We start from the raw sequence: 15,170 nt of genomic DNA, 5'->3' as shown, positions 1-15,170 counted from the left end.
CCACCCTAAGCAAGATTTCTTGGACTTCTTTCTGATCCTTCCTCCTTTAATTTCTAAGGGAAGTCTTGAAAGGAGCTGGCTAGGAGTTTTAAGTGGGCGTCTAATGAAATACAATCATTGCAAGAAGTCACTACTTTGGCATACCCTGACATGATCTAGCTTTCAGTCATGTTTCTACATGGGGAATTACCTCCCCTTAATCATTCATCCTTGCAGGCAACTATGCAAACATGCCTGAGCATTGGGATTTCTGCCTACGAGGCCACTAAAATAAGGCGTCTTCAAGCCAAGTTCAATTTCTGGTGACTTTACTGACACATCCATGCAGCTTCCTTTGTAAGAACACAGGAAAAAAAGGTTGAGATTTCTTTTTCCCAGCCTAATTTGTTTGTATTTCCCAATGTAGTCTGTACTCTGGGGTCCCAAGTGGTCTCCCATACAAATATTAACCAGGCTTAATCCTGCTTAGCTTCCAAGTGCAGGCAGACTCATCAAGAGCTATTAGAGCCATCTATTAAGGTGTCCGCCACCCAGAATCACTTGACAGTGAAATGAGAGGCAAATAAAATAATAATATAAAGAAAAAAAGAAAAGAAAAGAAAAAGAAGAGAAAAGAGAAAAGAGAAAAGAGAAGGAAAGGAAAGGAAAGGAAAGGAAAGGAAAGGAAAGGAAAGGAAAGGAAAGGAAAGGAAAGGAAAGGAAAGGAGAGGAGAGGAAAGGAGAGGAAAGGAAAGGAAAGGAAAGGAAAGGAAAGGAAAGGAAAGGAAAGGAAAGGAAAGGAAAGGAAAGGAAAGGAAAGGAAAGGAAGTAAAATAAAATAGCTATTCTGCAAAGGGTAAAGTAGTATATCTGATTTTGGGACTACTCCCCAACTAATTAGTAACTTCATATACAAAGATAACATACTAAGAACAAAATCTCTTAGGGGTGAGTTCAAATATGATACTTTCATTTGCATTTGGAAGGATTTGTTTATTTTTTAAACAGCACTTCATCCTGCAATCCCAAAGCAACGTACGTTTTTATTTATTATATCAATTTATCTAACCTCCCATCTCAAATCCATGATTCTAGGCAGTTTGCATGCAATTAAAAACAATATAAAAATATCAAAGCAATCTAAGAATAATAAAAAAATGTTTTAATACCATACAACAATTTAAGGCACCACAATAAAAAAAAATGTGAGCGTACCGTACTCAAAGGGTTTAGTACATGTTGTATTTTTTTCAAACCATTTATAGTAATTGAGTTTAGCCACTGTTTTTTGAACTACGATTTGCTGAATAAGCCACAACTAGAAGGCATCTGCTACAAAATCCATGCAGGTTTTTTTTTTTAGAAACTTACAGAAGTTTCTAAAATGTGCAGGCAACCATTCTGTATCTGGAGAAAGAAGCTTTCAAAAATATTTTCTTAGTTTGGGAAAAAGATCCTCAACGGATTTCAGTTGGGATGCACCAGACCCTATTAAAAGGTGAATGTAATGTTACATTGGGTAATGATAGCCCGTGCAGACTTTTATTGTACAGTATATTTTCAAAACTGTTTCTTTTGGTTGTTATCTTATAATCGGTTCCATCTTTTCCTTTATAACTATTTTATTACTTCCATCTGCTTTACTCGTCCCTTGAGTTCACAGAAACCAAAATCTCATTAATAACCAAACATCTTTTAATCATTACATTCAGAAGGAAGCACTTTTGGTCACTGAAGAAAAACAGGCACCATAGAACAGAGCTGAATTAAAAAATGGATTAGGTAGAGCATCTTCATGGGTGAGATGAGGATTACCTGGGAGGTAGGTTTTGGACTGCCAATTTTTTTTTAAAAGGCTTTTCAGTTAAGAAAAGCACCCCTCACAGACACCATCTGTTTCCTATAAACAGGATTTATTCATTGATACACCTGATGGGGAAATATTCTTCTTGTTCCGTGAAAGTTTTGTGCATTTCCTTCCCTGTGCACTGATAATATTACCTAGTCAGGTAATGAAAAGTTTGCAAGAAAGTTCAGAGAGCACCAAGGACCTCATAGTTCAACCCTGAGTTCATGGAAAACTAAATTCTTCATTGTCAATAAGAGGACAGGGAGAGGATAAAACCAAATGTTTCTTTCTGCACTACGTTGTCTCTCACTGATCTTTTGGGTGCCATTCTTCAGAAATTGGTCAAGGCTCTGATCAACTAGCTAGGACAGACATGTCAAACACAAGGCCCGGGGGCCGGATGTGGCCCGCTAAGTGGTTTTATGTCACCCGCGAAGCCATCCTGGAAACAGTGAGGGAACGGCCCCCACTACCTTGGCCCGGGCCCAGAGACCCTCCTTCTGCCAGAGACCCTCAGATCTGTCCCACTCCTGCCCAGGCCCCCATAGGCACCCTTGATGCGAACGATGTAGAGCTGGCCACGCCCACCCAGTAGGCCATACGCACTCTAGCCACGCCCACCCAGTAGGCCACGCCCACCCTGCCCCCTGAGGGCAACCGCAATGCTGATGCGGCCCTCAATGAAATTGAGTTTGACACCCCTGAGCTAGGAGAATAATTTAAGGCACTTATTACGATGATAATTCATTGCCCATGGTTTTCATAATTTTCTCCTGTCGCCTTCAGAAGAACAACTCAGCAATATAGGTAGTCCTCAACTTACAACAGTTCATTTAGTGACAGTTCAAAGTTACAATGGCACCGGAAAGGTGACTTATGACCGTTGCAGCATCCTCATGGTCAGGTGATCAAAATTCAGACACTTGGCAACTGGTTCCTATTTATGACAACTGCAGTGCCCCAGGGTCATGCAATCACCTTTTGCAACCTTCTAACAAGCAAACTCACTGGGGAAGCCAGTGGAGCAGTGGGCTAATGCCTCCTTATATCCAGCTTCTGTGAGTATAGCACAATGGGGTGTGCTGTTTTGTTTGAGTTATGCACTTAGGCCAGGTGTGAACTTTGGTATTCAGGTGGAAAAATTCCTTCCCCAATTCTGCTTACCTGAACTAGGAGTGATGAGAAGCTTATATCCATCAAACCTCCCTTTAGGGGCTTTCCATGAAATTTGAATACTGTCAGGACCAATAACAGTATATCTTAATCTTGATGGTGGAGCCACTGAAAGGGAATTTTTTAAAAAAAACATTGTTAATATTATTATGGCTTATCATATTTTATTAAAAATACAGAACCTACAGGCATTCAAATTCATCATACATTTTTCAGAAAAAGCAAAGGATAATGAATATCAAAAGTGTCATATGATACGAACTTCTAAAACGATATTATATTGTGATAAATGACATGATATACAGTACACCTGTGCAAAATGCATTATTTGTTCCCCCAAACAAACTCTATATAACAAATTAAAAAGGAACAGAGAAATTAGAGATAAAAAGCAAGCTGAGCTATATGCTTTGTTTCTATAACTTTTTTGTTAGATATGTGGGTAGGAATAATATAAAGTTCTATCTAATGTTTTAGGTTTCTTGTAAGGAGGAAAGTAGAAATGATTTATAATCATACTTTCAGTCATTCCTAGGGCATGAAATACTCTTAAGTATATTCTATGTTTCACAAGGCTTCAGGAAAAATCATGATTTTCAGAAGAAAGTAAAGATGCTGGGTATGCATTAAATTAATAGTATGAAAGGAGCTATTTGGCTGGAATGCCTGAAATTTCAAGCAATTAAAGTTGTTAGATATTCCCTAGCCTAAAAGCAGAATGTCACTTAGGACAGAGCAAAGTTAATCTTTCTTGCCCTCCAGATAAGTTGCATTATAGTTTGATCATTTTCAGCAACTATAGCTATTCTATGCTGGCTGGGATAAGTGGACATTTTTATCCTACGCATCTGAAGATCTGGGATGGTTGATTTCTTGCTCTGAGAAGCAGAAGACAACTACAATCAATAAAATAATCATAAAACTGTCTATCTATCATGGTTTCCTGGTAATGAATCCTCAAAAGTACAGACACATAGACCTCCATTGTCCAGCATTCCCTGCCCATGTGTATCCCTGCACCTATAATCCATCTAGTCCTCGTCTTACGACTAGTCACTTAGCAACTGTTTGAAGTTGCAATGGCTCCTAAAAATGGAATTTACAACTTGGTTTCAAAGTTCCAATGTTCAGGACACACACACACACACACACACACACACACACACACACACACACAGAGTGATCATTTGCAGTACCCCACAGTCACATGAGCACAATTCAAAACCTTATTGCCATAAACCAGCATTTATTTCCAGGTTCCAGCAAAACCTGAGCCATAGCAAGCAATGGGTTCCCTTGATGCTTAACAACCACAGTGTTCACTTTAAGCTATCATGCTCACTTTAACAACCACCACAAAAGGTTATAAAATCGGGTTTGGTTATATGGTTCATTTTACAGCCATTAGGAGTTACAACCATAATTGCAGGCTCAATTATGGCCATAACACAAGGATTGCAGATGAAGTACAGTGTTTTCAGAATTACATGATATACCCAATGCACCTTTTCACAATTTGCCAAAGATCAGCACATCTGCAAAAGACCTTTATCCAAACCTGCAGAATTGATGATTCGTCACATCAAAGGCAGCATTGCATATTCTTTTGTACAAACCTACTCCTGCTACCTGTCCTGCACCAAAACAAACAGGGATCTGAACTTCGTTTGAGGCAATGGCATGTAACAAATTGTATTGGTTTGCCTTAGGTTCAAAAAAGAAGCAAAATGAAGTTTACTGCTTGGGATGGATTGCATATGAGTTGTCTTTCTCCTCCATCCATCTCTGTTCCCTCATTAAACGAACAAAGCCTCTGAGTGTTTTTCAGCTGAAGCAAAAACACTTTGGCCAACAAATGAGAAAAGAGGACTCATTGGAAAGGGCCCTGGAATTGGGAAAGATTGAAGGCAAAAGACTTAGATTTAACATCTAAATGACTTTAAATAAACTTTCAAGGTTTCTAAAAAAAAAGTGGAAATCCTTTTTTTTGTATCCCAGAGAGTCACTAATTTCTGTATTTACCTTGACTTAAGACAGGATCACTCAGTTGAAGAGACACAGCTATGAAGCCAAAGAGGAACCAGCTCAGGACCTTTGATTGACGGGTGTCCATTCTTCCCATGGCTTACATATAGCATCAATGAACCTGGAAATGTGTAAGCAAAGGATCAGAATTTCAGGGACCAGGCCTAGGAAGCAAGATTCTTACCAAAGTTAAAAGGATGGTCCTGGAATCCTAGGGACTATGTTGCGAAATAATAATATTTTTTTAACAAACCAGGAATAGTTGTTTTAAAAATTTATTTTTGCAGTGTACCTTTGTGATCACATGGCCTGAGGACACCTGCAACTGTTATAACACATGCCAGTTGCCAAGCATCCGTATTTTGTTTACAGGATCACGGGGATGCTGCAACAGTTGTAAAAATGGTCATGCAATGCAATCTCCAGGGTGGAAATGCAGAATAACAGAGTAACAGAGTTGAAGGTCATCTAGTCCAGTGGTACGAGTACCACCTGTGGTACATTGGCACCTGGCAGGTGGTACACGACCATCCTAGCAAAGTGGTAGCGGGGAAGGGGAATGAGCTGAACCAGTGGCAGCACCGCACAAGCCTGAGCGAGAGATGGCTGGAGCTGCAGGGCTGTCAGGGCTCAGAGGAAGCGCCAGGATCAGTGCTTCTTTGGGGCTGTCAGGGCTCAGTGGAAGCGTCAGGATCAGCGCCAGGCTCCAGCTGGAGCTTGGCGCTGATCTTCATGCTTTTGCTGAGCCTAGAAGAAGTGCCGATCAGCTGGAATGTTGCAGCAGCTCTAGGGTCTTGAGATTTACATTCAAATGCTTGGCAACTGATTCATATTTATGACGGTCACAGTGTCCCAGGGTCATGTGAAGTGACCAAACCCTGCTGCAACCACCCAGCAGACAGGGGGAATAAAAACCAAACACCCCCCACCCCACCCCCGCTGCCAATCCTCAGCGGAAATGCTCACAAAAATGAAAACCTCGGACAGGAGGAAGAGCGCCGCCGAGAGGCAGGCAGGTGTCTTGCTCAGCTGTGGCTTGGGGGGCACTTTTTTCAGTGCCACTGGAACTTCAAACAGTCACTAAGCGAACTGTTGTAAGTCAAGGACCACCTGTACTTCACTTTTTTCCTTTTTTTGTCATCAGGTTTTTGACACCTTGCTAGGTGACTGGTGGTACTCGGATGTTGCCACATCCTAAAAGTGGTACAATGGGTGAAAAGGTTGAAAAGCCCTGGTCTATACCAGTGATGGGGAACCTTTTAGAGACTGACTGCCCAAAAACCGCCTCTGCCCCAGCCCCTGCCCCACCCCTGCCCTGCACACACCCCACTTTGCCCCAGCCCTGCCCACTGGGGCACCCCCCCCATGGTGGCCACGCCCTTCACTGCATCCTGCAGCATCAACTGCATGCGATGGGCTGCGAGGGCTGAGTCTTGTCCCCGCTGCCCGGCTGCCATGTCCTTGGCTGCACTGCTCCGCATGGGCCCACAACATTTGGAGGCAAGCCACTCCACTGATTTAACTGTTCTAACTGTCAGGAAGTTTCTCCTTAGTTCTAGTTTGCTTCTCTCCTTGATTAGTTTCCATCCGCTGCTTCTTGTCCTGCCTTCAGGCACTTTGGAGAACAACTTGACTCTCTCTTCTTTGTAGCAACGCCTGAGATATTGGAATTATGTCACCCCCTAGTCCAGACATGTCAAAGACAAGGCCTGGGGGCCGCATCCGGCCCGCAAAGTGGTTTCATGTGGCCCGCGAAGCCATCCTGGAAACAGTGAGGGAACGGCCCCCACTGCCTTGGCCCTGGCCCAGAGACCCTCCTTCTGCCAGAGACCCTAAGATCTGTCCCACTCCTGCCCAGGCCCCCATAGGCACCCTTGATGCGAACGATGTAGAGCTGGCCATGCCCACCCAGTAGGCCATATGCACTCTAGCCACGCCCACCCAGTAGGCCACGCCCACCTTGGCCATACCCACCCGGCCTCTTGAGGGCAACCACAATGCTGATGTGGCCCTCAATGAAATTGAGTTTGACACCCCTGCCCTAGTCCTTCTTTTCTTGAACTAGGCATATCCAATTCCTTGCAACCGTTCTTCATGTTTTAGCCTCCAGCCTCCTAATCATCTTTGTTGCTCTTCTCTGCACTTTTTCTAGAGTCTCAACATCTTTTTTATATCATGGTGACTAAAACTGGACGTCATATTCCAAGTGTGGTCTTATCCAGGCATTGTAAAACTTGAGCATAAGAATTTCAGGTTAAATGAACTGATTGTCAGAATGGAGACAATATGAGAGTTAGAATATCTGGACAAAGAAGTTACAAAGTCATTTATCTGCCCAGAAATCAAGTAAAACGAGTAAAGGTCAAAAACGTTAAGAATGACACCTTTAGTCTATCACCTCCTTGTCAGAACATGAGTTTTTCCAGTGACCCATTCGCTAATATGATTTTGAAGCTAATTTAGAATTCAGCTCAAAAACTTTAAGAATTACATCCTTAGTCTATCAGCTTCCTGTCAGAACATGAGGAATTTTACCACTGAAGCATTCACTAATGCGATTTTGAAGCTAATTTGGAATTCAAACATTTTGTCTTTGCAGCTGGGCAGGAGAACTGACCCAAAGAGAGACTTACGTGACATCAGGGTCATTTCAAGTCAAGTGAATTCCATAAGCTGCAATGTAGCTACAAAGCTTGGCATGGCCAGTTTAAAAATAGGCAGTCAATTCTGAGAGAGCAGCAATTGTGAATTTACATAAAAAGTTGTAAAAGCCAGCCATGGTGGAGCAGTGGTGAGAATACACAATTGCAGGCTAATTCTGCCAACTGCCAGCAGTTCGATTCTCACCGGCTCAAGGTTGACTCAGCCTTCTGTCTTTCTGAGGTCGGTAAAATGAGAACCTAGATTGTCGAAGGCAATATGCTGACTCTGTAAACCGCTTAGAGGGGGCTGTAAAGAACTGTGAAGTGGTATAGAAGTCTAAGTGCTATTGCTATGTATTTTTTTAGTTATTCCTCCTAAACCAGGGGTCCCCAAACACTGGGCTGCGGAGCATTACAGGGCCACAGCCTGTTGGGAAGCAAGCTGCTGAAGCTGCTGGCGAGCACACGAAGCTTTATATAATAGCTATTGTTATTACACCACCTGGTTCTTATTAATAGTGAACTGCAATTACTGGATTTATATCCCTCATTTCACTCAGAAGCTCAAAGCCGAATAGGGCTCCACTTCTTATTTTATTCCACAGAGAACAGGTCCCACTGGTATTTATATTCTTTGCTTTCTGTTTTTTAGCCTTCCATAAAAGGACGTATAGTCAAGTCTATGGTCTTCCCAGTTGCAATGTATGGGAGTGAAAGTTGGACCATAAAAAAGGCTGAGCGCCAAAGAATTGAGGCCTTTGAACGCTGGTGCTGGAGAAGACTCCTGCGAGTCCCTTGGACTGCAAGGCGATCAAACCGGTCAGTCCTAGAGGAGATCAACCCTGACTGCTCTTTAGAAGGCCAGATCCTGAAGCTGAAACTCAAATACTTTGGCCACCTAATGAGAAGGAAGGACTCACTGGAGAAGAGCCTCATGCTGGGAAAGATTGAGGGCAAGAGAAGAAGGGGACGACAGAGAATGAGGTGGCTGGATGGGGTCACTGAAGCAGTAGGCATGAGCTTAAATGGACTTCAGAAGATGGTAGAGGATAGGAAGGCCTGGAGGAACGTTGTCCATAGGGTCGCGATGGGTCGGACACGACTTCACAGCTAACAACAACAAGGACAGCTCCTCTTATCCCACAATGGCAATTTTATTTTGACCTCGGATGAGGAATTTTTTCTGAGACTCTTTGAAAATCCAAGTGTGTCACACCAACAGGTCAAAAAGTACAGTATGACCAGCCCCAAGGTGAATGGACTTAGTTACAATGGTGATGGGTGCACCATTGGAAGAGCTGAAGGCCCAGATTGGAGACAGTTCCTTCTGAAGAAAGTCTATCAGGGTATTCCTTAAAAATAGACACTGACATGATAACACATGATTGATGATTCGCATCATTTCTCTACATCAGACATGTCAAACTCGTGACGTCACATGATGTCGTGCAATGTATCAGGGTGAGGGGTGACATGATAGCAGTGTTCCAATATCTCAGGGGCTGCCACAAAGAAGAGGGAGCCAGGCTGTTCTCCAGAGCACCTGAGAGCAGGACAAGAAGCAATGGATGGAAACTAGTCAAGGAGAGAAGCAACCTAGAACTAAGGAGAAATTTCCTGACAGTTAGAACAATTAACCAGTGGAACAACCTGCCTCCAGAAGTGGTGAATGCTCCAACACTGGAAGTTTTTAAGAAGAGACTGGACAGCCATTTGTCTGAAGTGGTATAGGGTTTCCTGCCTCAGCAGGGGGTTGGACTAGATGACCTCCAAGGTCCCTTCCAACTTATTATTATTATTAGTTTTGCCATTGCCGGCAATGGGGTGGGCGTGGCTTCTGGATGACCCGTCCGGCCCACAGGCCGGCAGTTTGACACCCCTGCTCTACATCTTCTCCCCTCCCTTGTTAAGACTCTATTCATCCTTTGAAGGAAGTTTAGTGAGCCATATAGTTCCTTTGATGCTCAGGAGCTAAGCCACAATTTCCATAATCTTCACTGAAGCAAATGCTTGACCAATAGCAGTTTAATAGTGGAACCAATTTCCAAGACAGATAATGGACTTCCTTCCCCGGAATATTCCAGCAGAGTGTGAATCTATGTTGAATTCTTTAATACGGATTTCTACATTGAGAGGAAGCTGTTTTAAGCGGCTCTTTTCCATTATTTCTACAAACACGCTAAGTCCTAAATCATGAGCAGCAGTTCTGCATGGGAGGTTCAGGGAAGGCAAGATGGATGCTGCTACGTATGATTCTCAAGGGACGAGTTCACAAACTATTGAGCAAAAACCACACAAAAAACATTATGACTTAGCATAAAGTCCTTCCATGTGTAGTGTCAAAGTAGCTTGCGCACCGGTCACATGTGGTAGTATTTCAGTGTAATTCTGCACCAGCATTCTCCCCCTGGGACTAACCAGATGTGCTGGAGTTGAGCTTGTAGAATTACTAGTCCACCTTGGAAAAAGCAGAACTACACTCAGGCCCTGTTCACAGGACACTTTCAAATCTGGCCTATTCAATGAGTTTCCTTTGACAGATTAGTACTCCTCGACTTTCAGTCATTCATTTAGCAACCATTTGAAGTTACAACAGCACTGGAAAAAAAGTGACTTATAAATAACCGTTTTTCACATCCCCATGGTCACCTGATCTAAATTCAGATGCCAGACACCTGGCATGGATTACTGATGGTCTGCAGTGTCCCGTGGTCCGATGATTCCCCTTTTGCAACCTTCTGAAAGCAAAGCCAATGCGGAAGCCAGATTTCACTTAACGACCATGTTACTAAATGGGGCAAAGTTCACTTAACAATCTTCTTGCTTAGCAACGGAAATTTTGGGCTTAACTGTGGTGGTAAGTCCAGGGCCACCTGTAGGACAAACCAAGTCAAAATAATTTCACCACCACAGAGGCGGCTGAGACATGATTGACTAATGGGTGCTTCCCGGTGTCACATGGACACAGCTGGATTGTGGGACCTGATATGAGAGCTGTTGGCCCTTTAAGAAAGCCACCCATTTCTCTAGGCCATGGATAGGCAACCTTGGCTCTTTTATGACTCGTGGACTTCAACTCCCAGAATTCCTGAGCCAGCCATGCTGAGGGGAAAGGGAGAAGTCTCCAAGCTGAGCCATGCTGGCTCAGGAATTCTGGGAATTGAAGTCTCTACCCCTGCTCTAGAGAAAAAGACTGGGTAAAGGCCCAAATTTTAGCCCGATTTCTAGGGGAGAGGAAGCTGGCAAGAAGTCTTGACTTCATTGTTCCTGCCCATCTATATCCGGGATGAATCCTGAAGGTCAAAAGAGATGTGCGGAGACAGCTCTAGCTCAACCTGAAGCCCTGAGAATTGCAGTGACAGACAACTAGCTCTCTGGACATGCTCAGAGACACTCTCCTTTGTGATTCCAGGCAGTCCTCGACTTACGTCCACAACTGAGCCCCAAATTTCCGTTGCTAACTGAGACATTTGTTAAGGTGAGTTTTGCCCCATTTTACGACCTTTCTTGCCACAATAGTTAAGAGGATCCCTGCAGGTGTCAAGTTAGTCACACGGTTGTTAAGTGAATCTGGCTTCCCCATTGACTCTGCTGGTCAGAAGGTCGTAAAAGGGGATCACATGACTCCAGCACACGGCAACCGTCATAGATGTGAGTCAGTTTCCAAGCGTCCGAATTTTGATCATGTGACCATTGGGGACGCTGCAATGGTTGCAAGCCTGAAAACCCATCCCACGTTTTTTCAGCCCCACTGTAACTTTGAATGGTCACTAAATGAGCTGTTGTAAGTCGAGAACTGACTGTACTTCGTTGACGGGGATATAGGGGGAGAAGACCGAACAGGATCCACGCCCGCAGCCAAGCCGCCAACCTCTCCAAGGCGGAAAACTAAAGGCAACTCCTGCCGCCTCCCGGGGGAAGAAGCGAAGACCAGCGCTCACACGACACGTACCTTGCGTGTCTCCCGAACGAACGCAAGGAAAGATAAACGCGCTAACAATAATAATAATAATAATAATAATAATAATAATAATAATAATAATAATAATAATAATAATAATAATAATAAAAAAGCAAAATAATCCGTCCCACAGGCAAGCAAGGCACCCCTCGCTCTTATTAAACTCTCCATCTCGCTCCGATCCTTATTTCTGCCCCATCAATAAACCTGCCTTTGTTCGGGGGAGAAAGTCGCCAGTCCTTAAATGTTACACAAATCGGCCAAAATATTGAACGCTTCGCAAAGCGCTGCGCCCTGCCAGCCTTCCTGGGATTTAAATGCACGGTTGCAAAAAAAAAAAACCCACCCCCAAACAAAAGCACCATCTCATTCTTCGCTATTTTAACACACACACACACACACACACACACACACACACACACACACACACACACACACACACAAAGACAGACACACAAAGACAGACACACAAAACACGTGTGCCATGCCCCCAAAAGAAGAAAATGAGTTTGGGGGTTTTTGGGGGGTGGGGGTGGGGGGAGGGAGGGGGTTTAAGAGTAAGAAAGAGAGACAGAGTTAAAGAAACTTTCGGAACCGGGCTTAATTGTTCTTAAAAAGCTTCATTGGGAAATAGGAGGACTTGCCTGCAAAGAAGGAAAAGGGACCTTCGCGGAAAGCCCGCGGGGAGCGCGCGTTGCGCTGGGCAAGCACGAGCAGCGGCGGCGGCCCAAGAAGCGGCGTTTTCAAGCGAAACTTTTTTTCCCCGAGTTTCTTTCTTTCTTTCTTTCTTTCTTTCTTTCTTTCTTTCTTTCTTTCTTTCTTTCTTTCTTTCTTTCTTTCTTTCTTTCTTTCTTTCTTTCTTCTTCTTCTTCTTCTTCTTCTTCTTCTTCTTCTTCTTCTTCTTCTTCTTCTTCTTCTTCTTCTTCTTCTTCTTCTTCTTCTTCTTCTTCTTCTCCTTCTTCTTCTTCTTCTTCTTCTTCCCTCTGCAGCGGCTTGTCCCTCCCTGGCGCTGAAACAGCAGCAGGGGAAGAGAAAGGAGACACCCAATTGAGGCTTAGAAGGTGGGAAGCGGAAAAAAGAGAGAGAGAGAGAGGAAGGGGGAAAGCGGGTGGGGACAGAAATCCAGACACATCAGCAAAGAGGAACATTCATTCTCTTCTTTCTCCCCCCCCCGCCCGCCCGCCCCCCATCTTGCTCGACCCACCCTCTTCTACTCCCTTACTCATTTCGGAAAGGGGAGCCTCGGAGTTGCCAGGTGGCCCCCAAGGTACAAAAAAAAAAAAGAAGAGGATTCCGCGGAATGTAAAATGCTTTCTCCAAGTCAAGAGCCAAACCCATCTTGGGAACAGAGGGGAGTGAAGATGGGAGGGGTCTTTATTTGGTACTGCAACAGCTTCCAAAGGGGCGGGGGGGGGGAGAGAAGGGGAGAGAGAATTTATAAGATTCGGTTTTTAGCTCTTCGATTTGGAAATGTCCCCCTTGGCCCTGTGAAAGCAGACAGAGAAGAGAGATGTCCCTGATTGTCCATGAAAAATCTTTATTTTCCAGCTTTGGGGAAAGCACAAGAGTTAGATGGTAGGTAGGCAGGTAGGTATTTGAAATATTTGTATTCATATAAGGTAAAGGTAAAGGTTCCCCCGCACATGTGTGCTAGTCGTTTCCGACTCTAGGGGCCGGTGCTCATCTCCGTTTCATAGCCGAAGAGCCAGCGCTTGTCCGAGGACGTCTCCGTGGTCATGTGGCCGGCATGACTAGACGCCAAAGGCACACGGAACGCTGTTACCTTCCCACCGTAGTGGTCCCTATTTATCTACTTGCATTTTTACGTGCTTTCGAACTGCTAGGTGGGCAGAAGCTGGGACGAGTAACAGGCGCTCACTCTGTTACGCGGCACTCGGGATTCGACCCGCCAAACTGCCGACCTTCCGATCGACAAGTTCAGCGTCCTAACCCACTGAGCCACCGCGTCCCTTACCATTACATATACATATGTAAAGGGTTTATTTTGGGGTTCTATAAACATGCCAGAGCACTGGCTTGAGTAAACCATGGTTATGTTAACATGGGTTTGTGTGAGCCATGTGAGCTGTCTGTGCTGTGTGAGACCAGTTGTTAATAAGTGTATCAGACATGTCAAACTTGTGACATCACGTGACATTGCGTGATGTACCAGAGCTTTTACCCCATTGGCAGCAATGGGGTGGGCGCGGTTTCCTCGTGATGGGTCCGGCCCGCGGGCCAGCAGTTTGACACCCCTGGCATAGATGATGGATGATGCAAACAAGAGTGGCTTTTATCCACCCAAGTCATACTGTTGATACAGGAAGACACCAGCCTTCCAGCTTCAGCAGGGAAAATACTGGTAGTCCTCAACTTACAACAGCTCTTTAGTGACCGTTCAAAGTCACAAGGGCACTGAAAAAAGTGACTTCTTCTCACCAGTTTTCACCCTTAACGACAGTTGCGGCAGGCCCATGGTCACATGATTAAAATTCAGATGCTTGACAACTGACTCACATTTATGACGGTTGCAGTGTCTCTGGAGTCATGTGATCCCCTTTTGCGACCTTCTGACAAGCAAAGTCAATGGGGAAGCCAGATTCAATTAACAACCATGTGACTAACTTAAGAAGGGCAGTCAATCACTTAACAACTGTGACAAGGAAGCTCGTACAATGGGGCAAAATTCACTTAACGAATGTTTCACTTAGCAACAGAAATTTGGGGCTGTACTTCATGGATTGGTTTTTGAAGTGTGGGGCTATAGCAGTGTTTTTGTGATCTTGGACTTCAACTCTCCTGCTGACTGTGGAATTCTGGGAGTTGAAGTACACACATCTTAACCGCCCTGAGTCCTTCGGGAAAGGGCGGTATATAAATCTAAATAAATAAATAAATAAATAAATAAATAAAGTTGCCAAGGTTTTAAAAACACTGGCCTAGAGTTTAAAACTATGGAAGTTCAACGAAAGGAGAGGGCTGTGAACAAAATTTAAGTCTGGCTCACCTTTTGGCATTTCCCCCCCAGTTTAGAACTTCACATACTTTCTGTTCCTCTCAGATCCTTCGGCTGGTGTATGTTTTAGGTTCAGAAGATTTGCTACTGGGTCATTTCCTCCTAAGAAAGCAAAAGACCTATACACACCTCTTGTGCCTGTTTATTTGTAACGTCTAACTGGGCGACAATTTTTGAATCGACATACCTCAAGTGGGCTAAATTGCAGAAGGCATCCAAAATCTGGGACCTTTGACTCCCGTGGGAATGAAATTTGGAAAAGTTGTGGCTGCTTCAGTGCTGCCGAGCAGCCACAGTCATGTGATCACCATTTTCAATCTCACCTTCCAGCTTCCTACAATCCCCATTTAAAAGATGGGAAACAGGGGACTGATTTTAATTAAAGCTACGCTTAGGACAAATAAGAGAAACCCAGGCTTTCGTTTAACAATATATATTTATGGCTCACCTGGTTTGGCCCAACATTTGTACGGAAAATGCTGCATCATCCATGGCTTTTGTGGGGAAAGCCCTAGAGAGCTTCAT

At 44.1% G+C, this 15,170-nt stretch overlaps 1 protein-coding gene across 1 annotated transcript in view; it reads right to left on the bottom strand.

The window, feature by feature from the left end:
* Positions 1-13,029, bottom strand: part of COL14A1 (collagen type XIV alpha 1 chain) — a 132,785-nt gene extending 119,756 nt beyond the window's left edge. Inside the window, exons 1-3 of the mRNA XM_081324276.1 lie at positions 12,274-13,029; positions 5,024-5,147; positions 2,993-3,109 (exon numbers count right to left, since the gene is read on the bottom strand). Of these exons, the coding sequence (XP_081180402.1) occupies positions 2,993-3,109; positions 5,024-5,123 (217 nt within the window). The 5' untranslated portion in view covers positions 5,124-5,147; positions 12,274-13,029. The remainder of the gene's footprint in view (positions 1-2,992; positions 3,110-5,023; positions 5,148-12,273) is intronic.
* Between the last annotated feature and the right edge of the window lie 2,141 nt (positions 13,030-15,170).

Source organism: Vipera berus (genome assembly GCF_964194415.1).
Source record: "Vipera berus genome assembly, chromosome: 3".
Classification (NCBI taxonomy): Eukaryota; Metazoa; Chordata; class Lepidosauria; order Squamata; family Viperidae; genus Vipera; species Vipera berus.
This window is presented reverse-complemented; position numbering and strand designations above follow the sequence as displayed.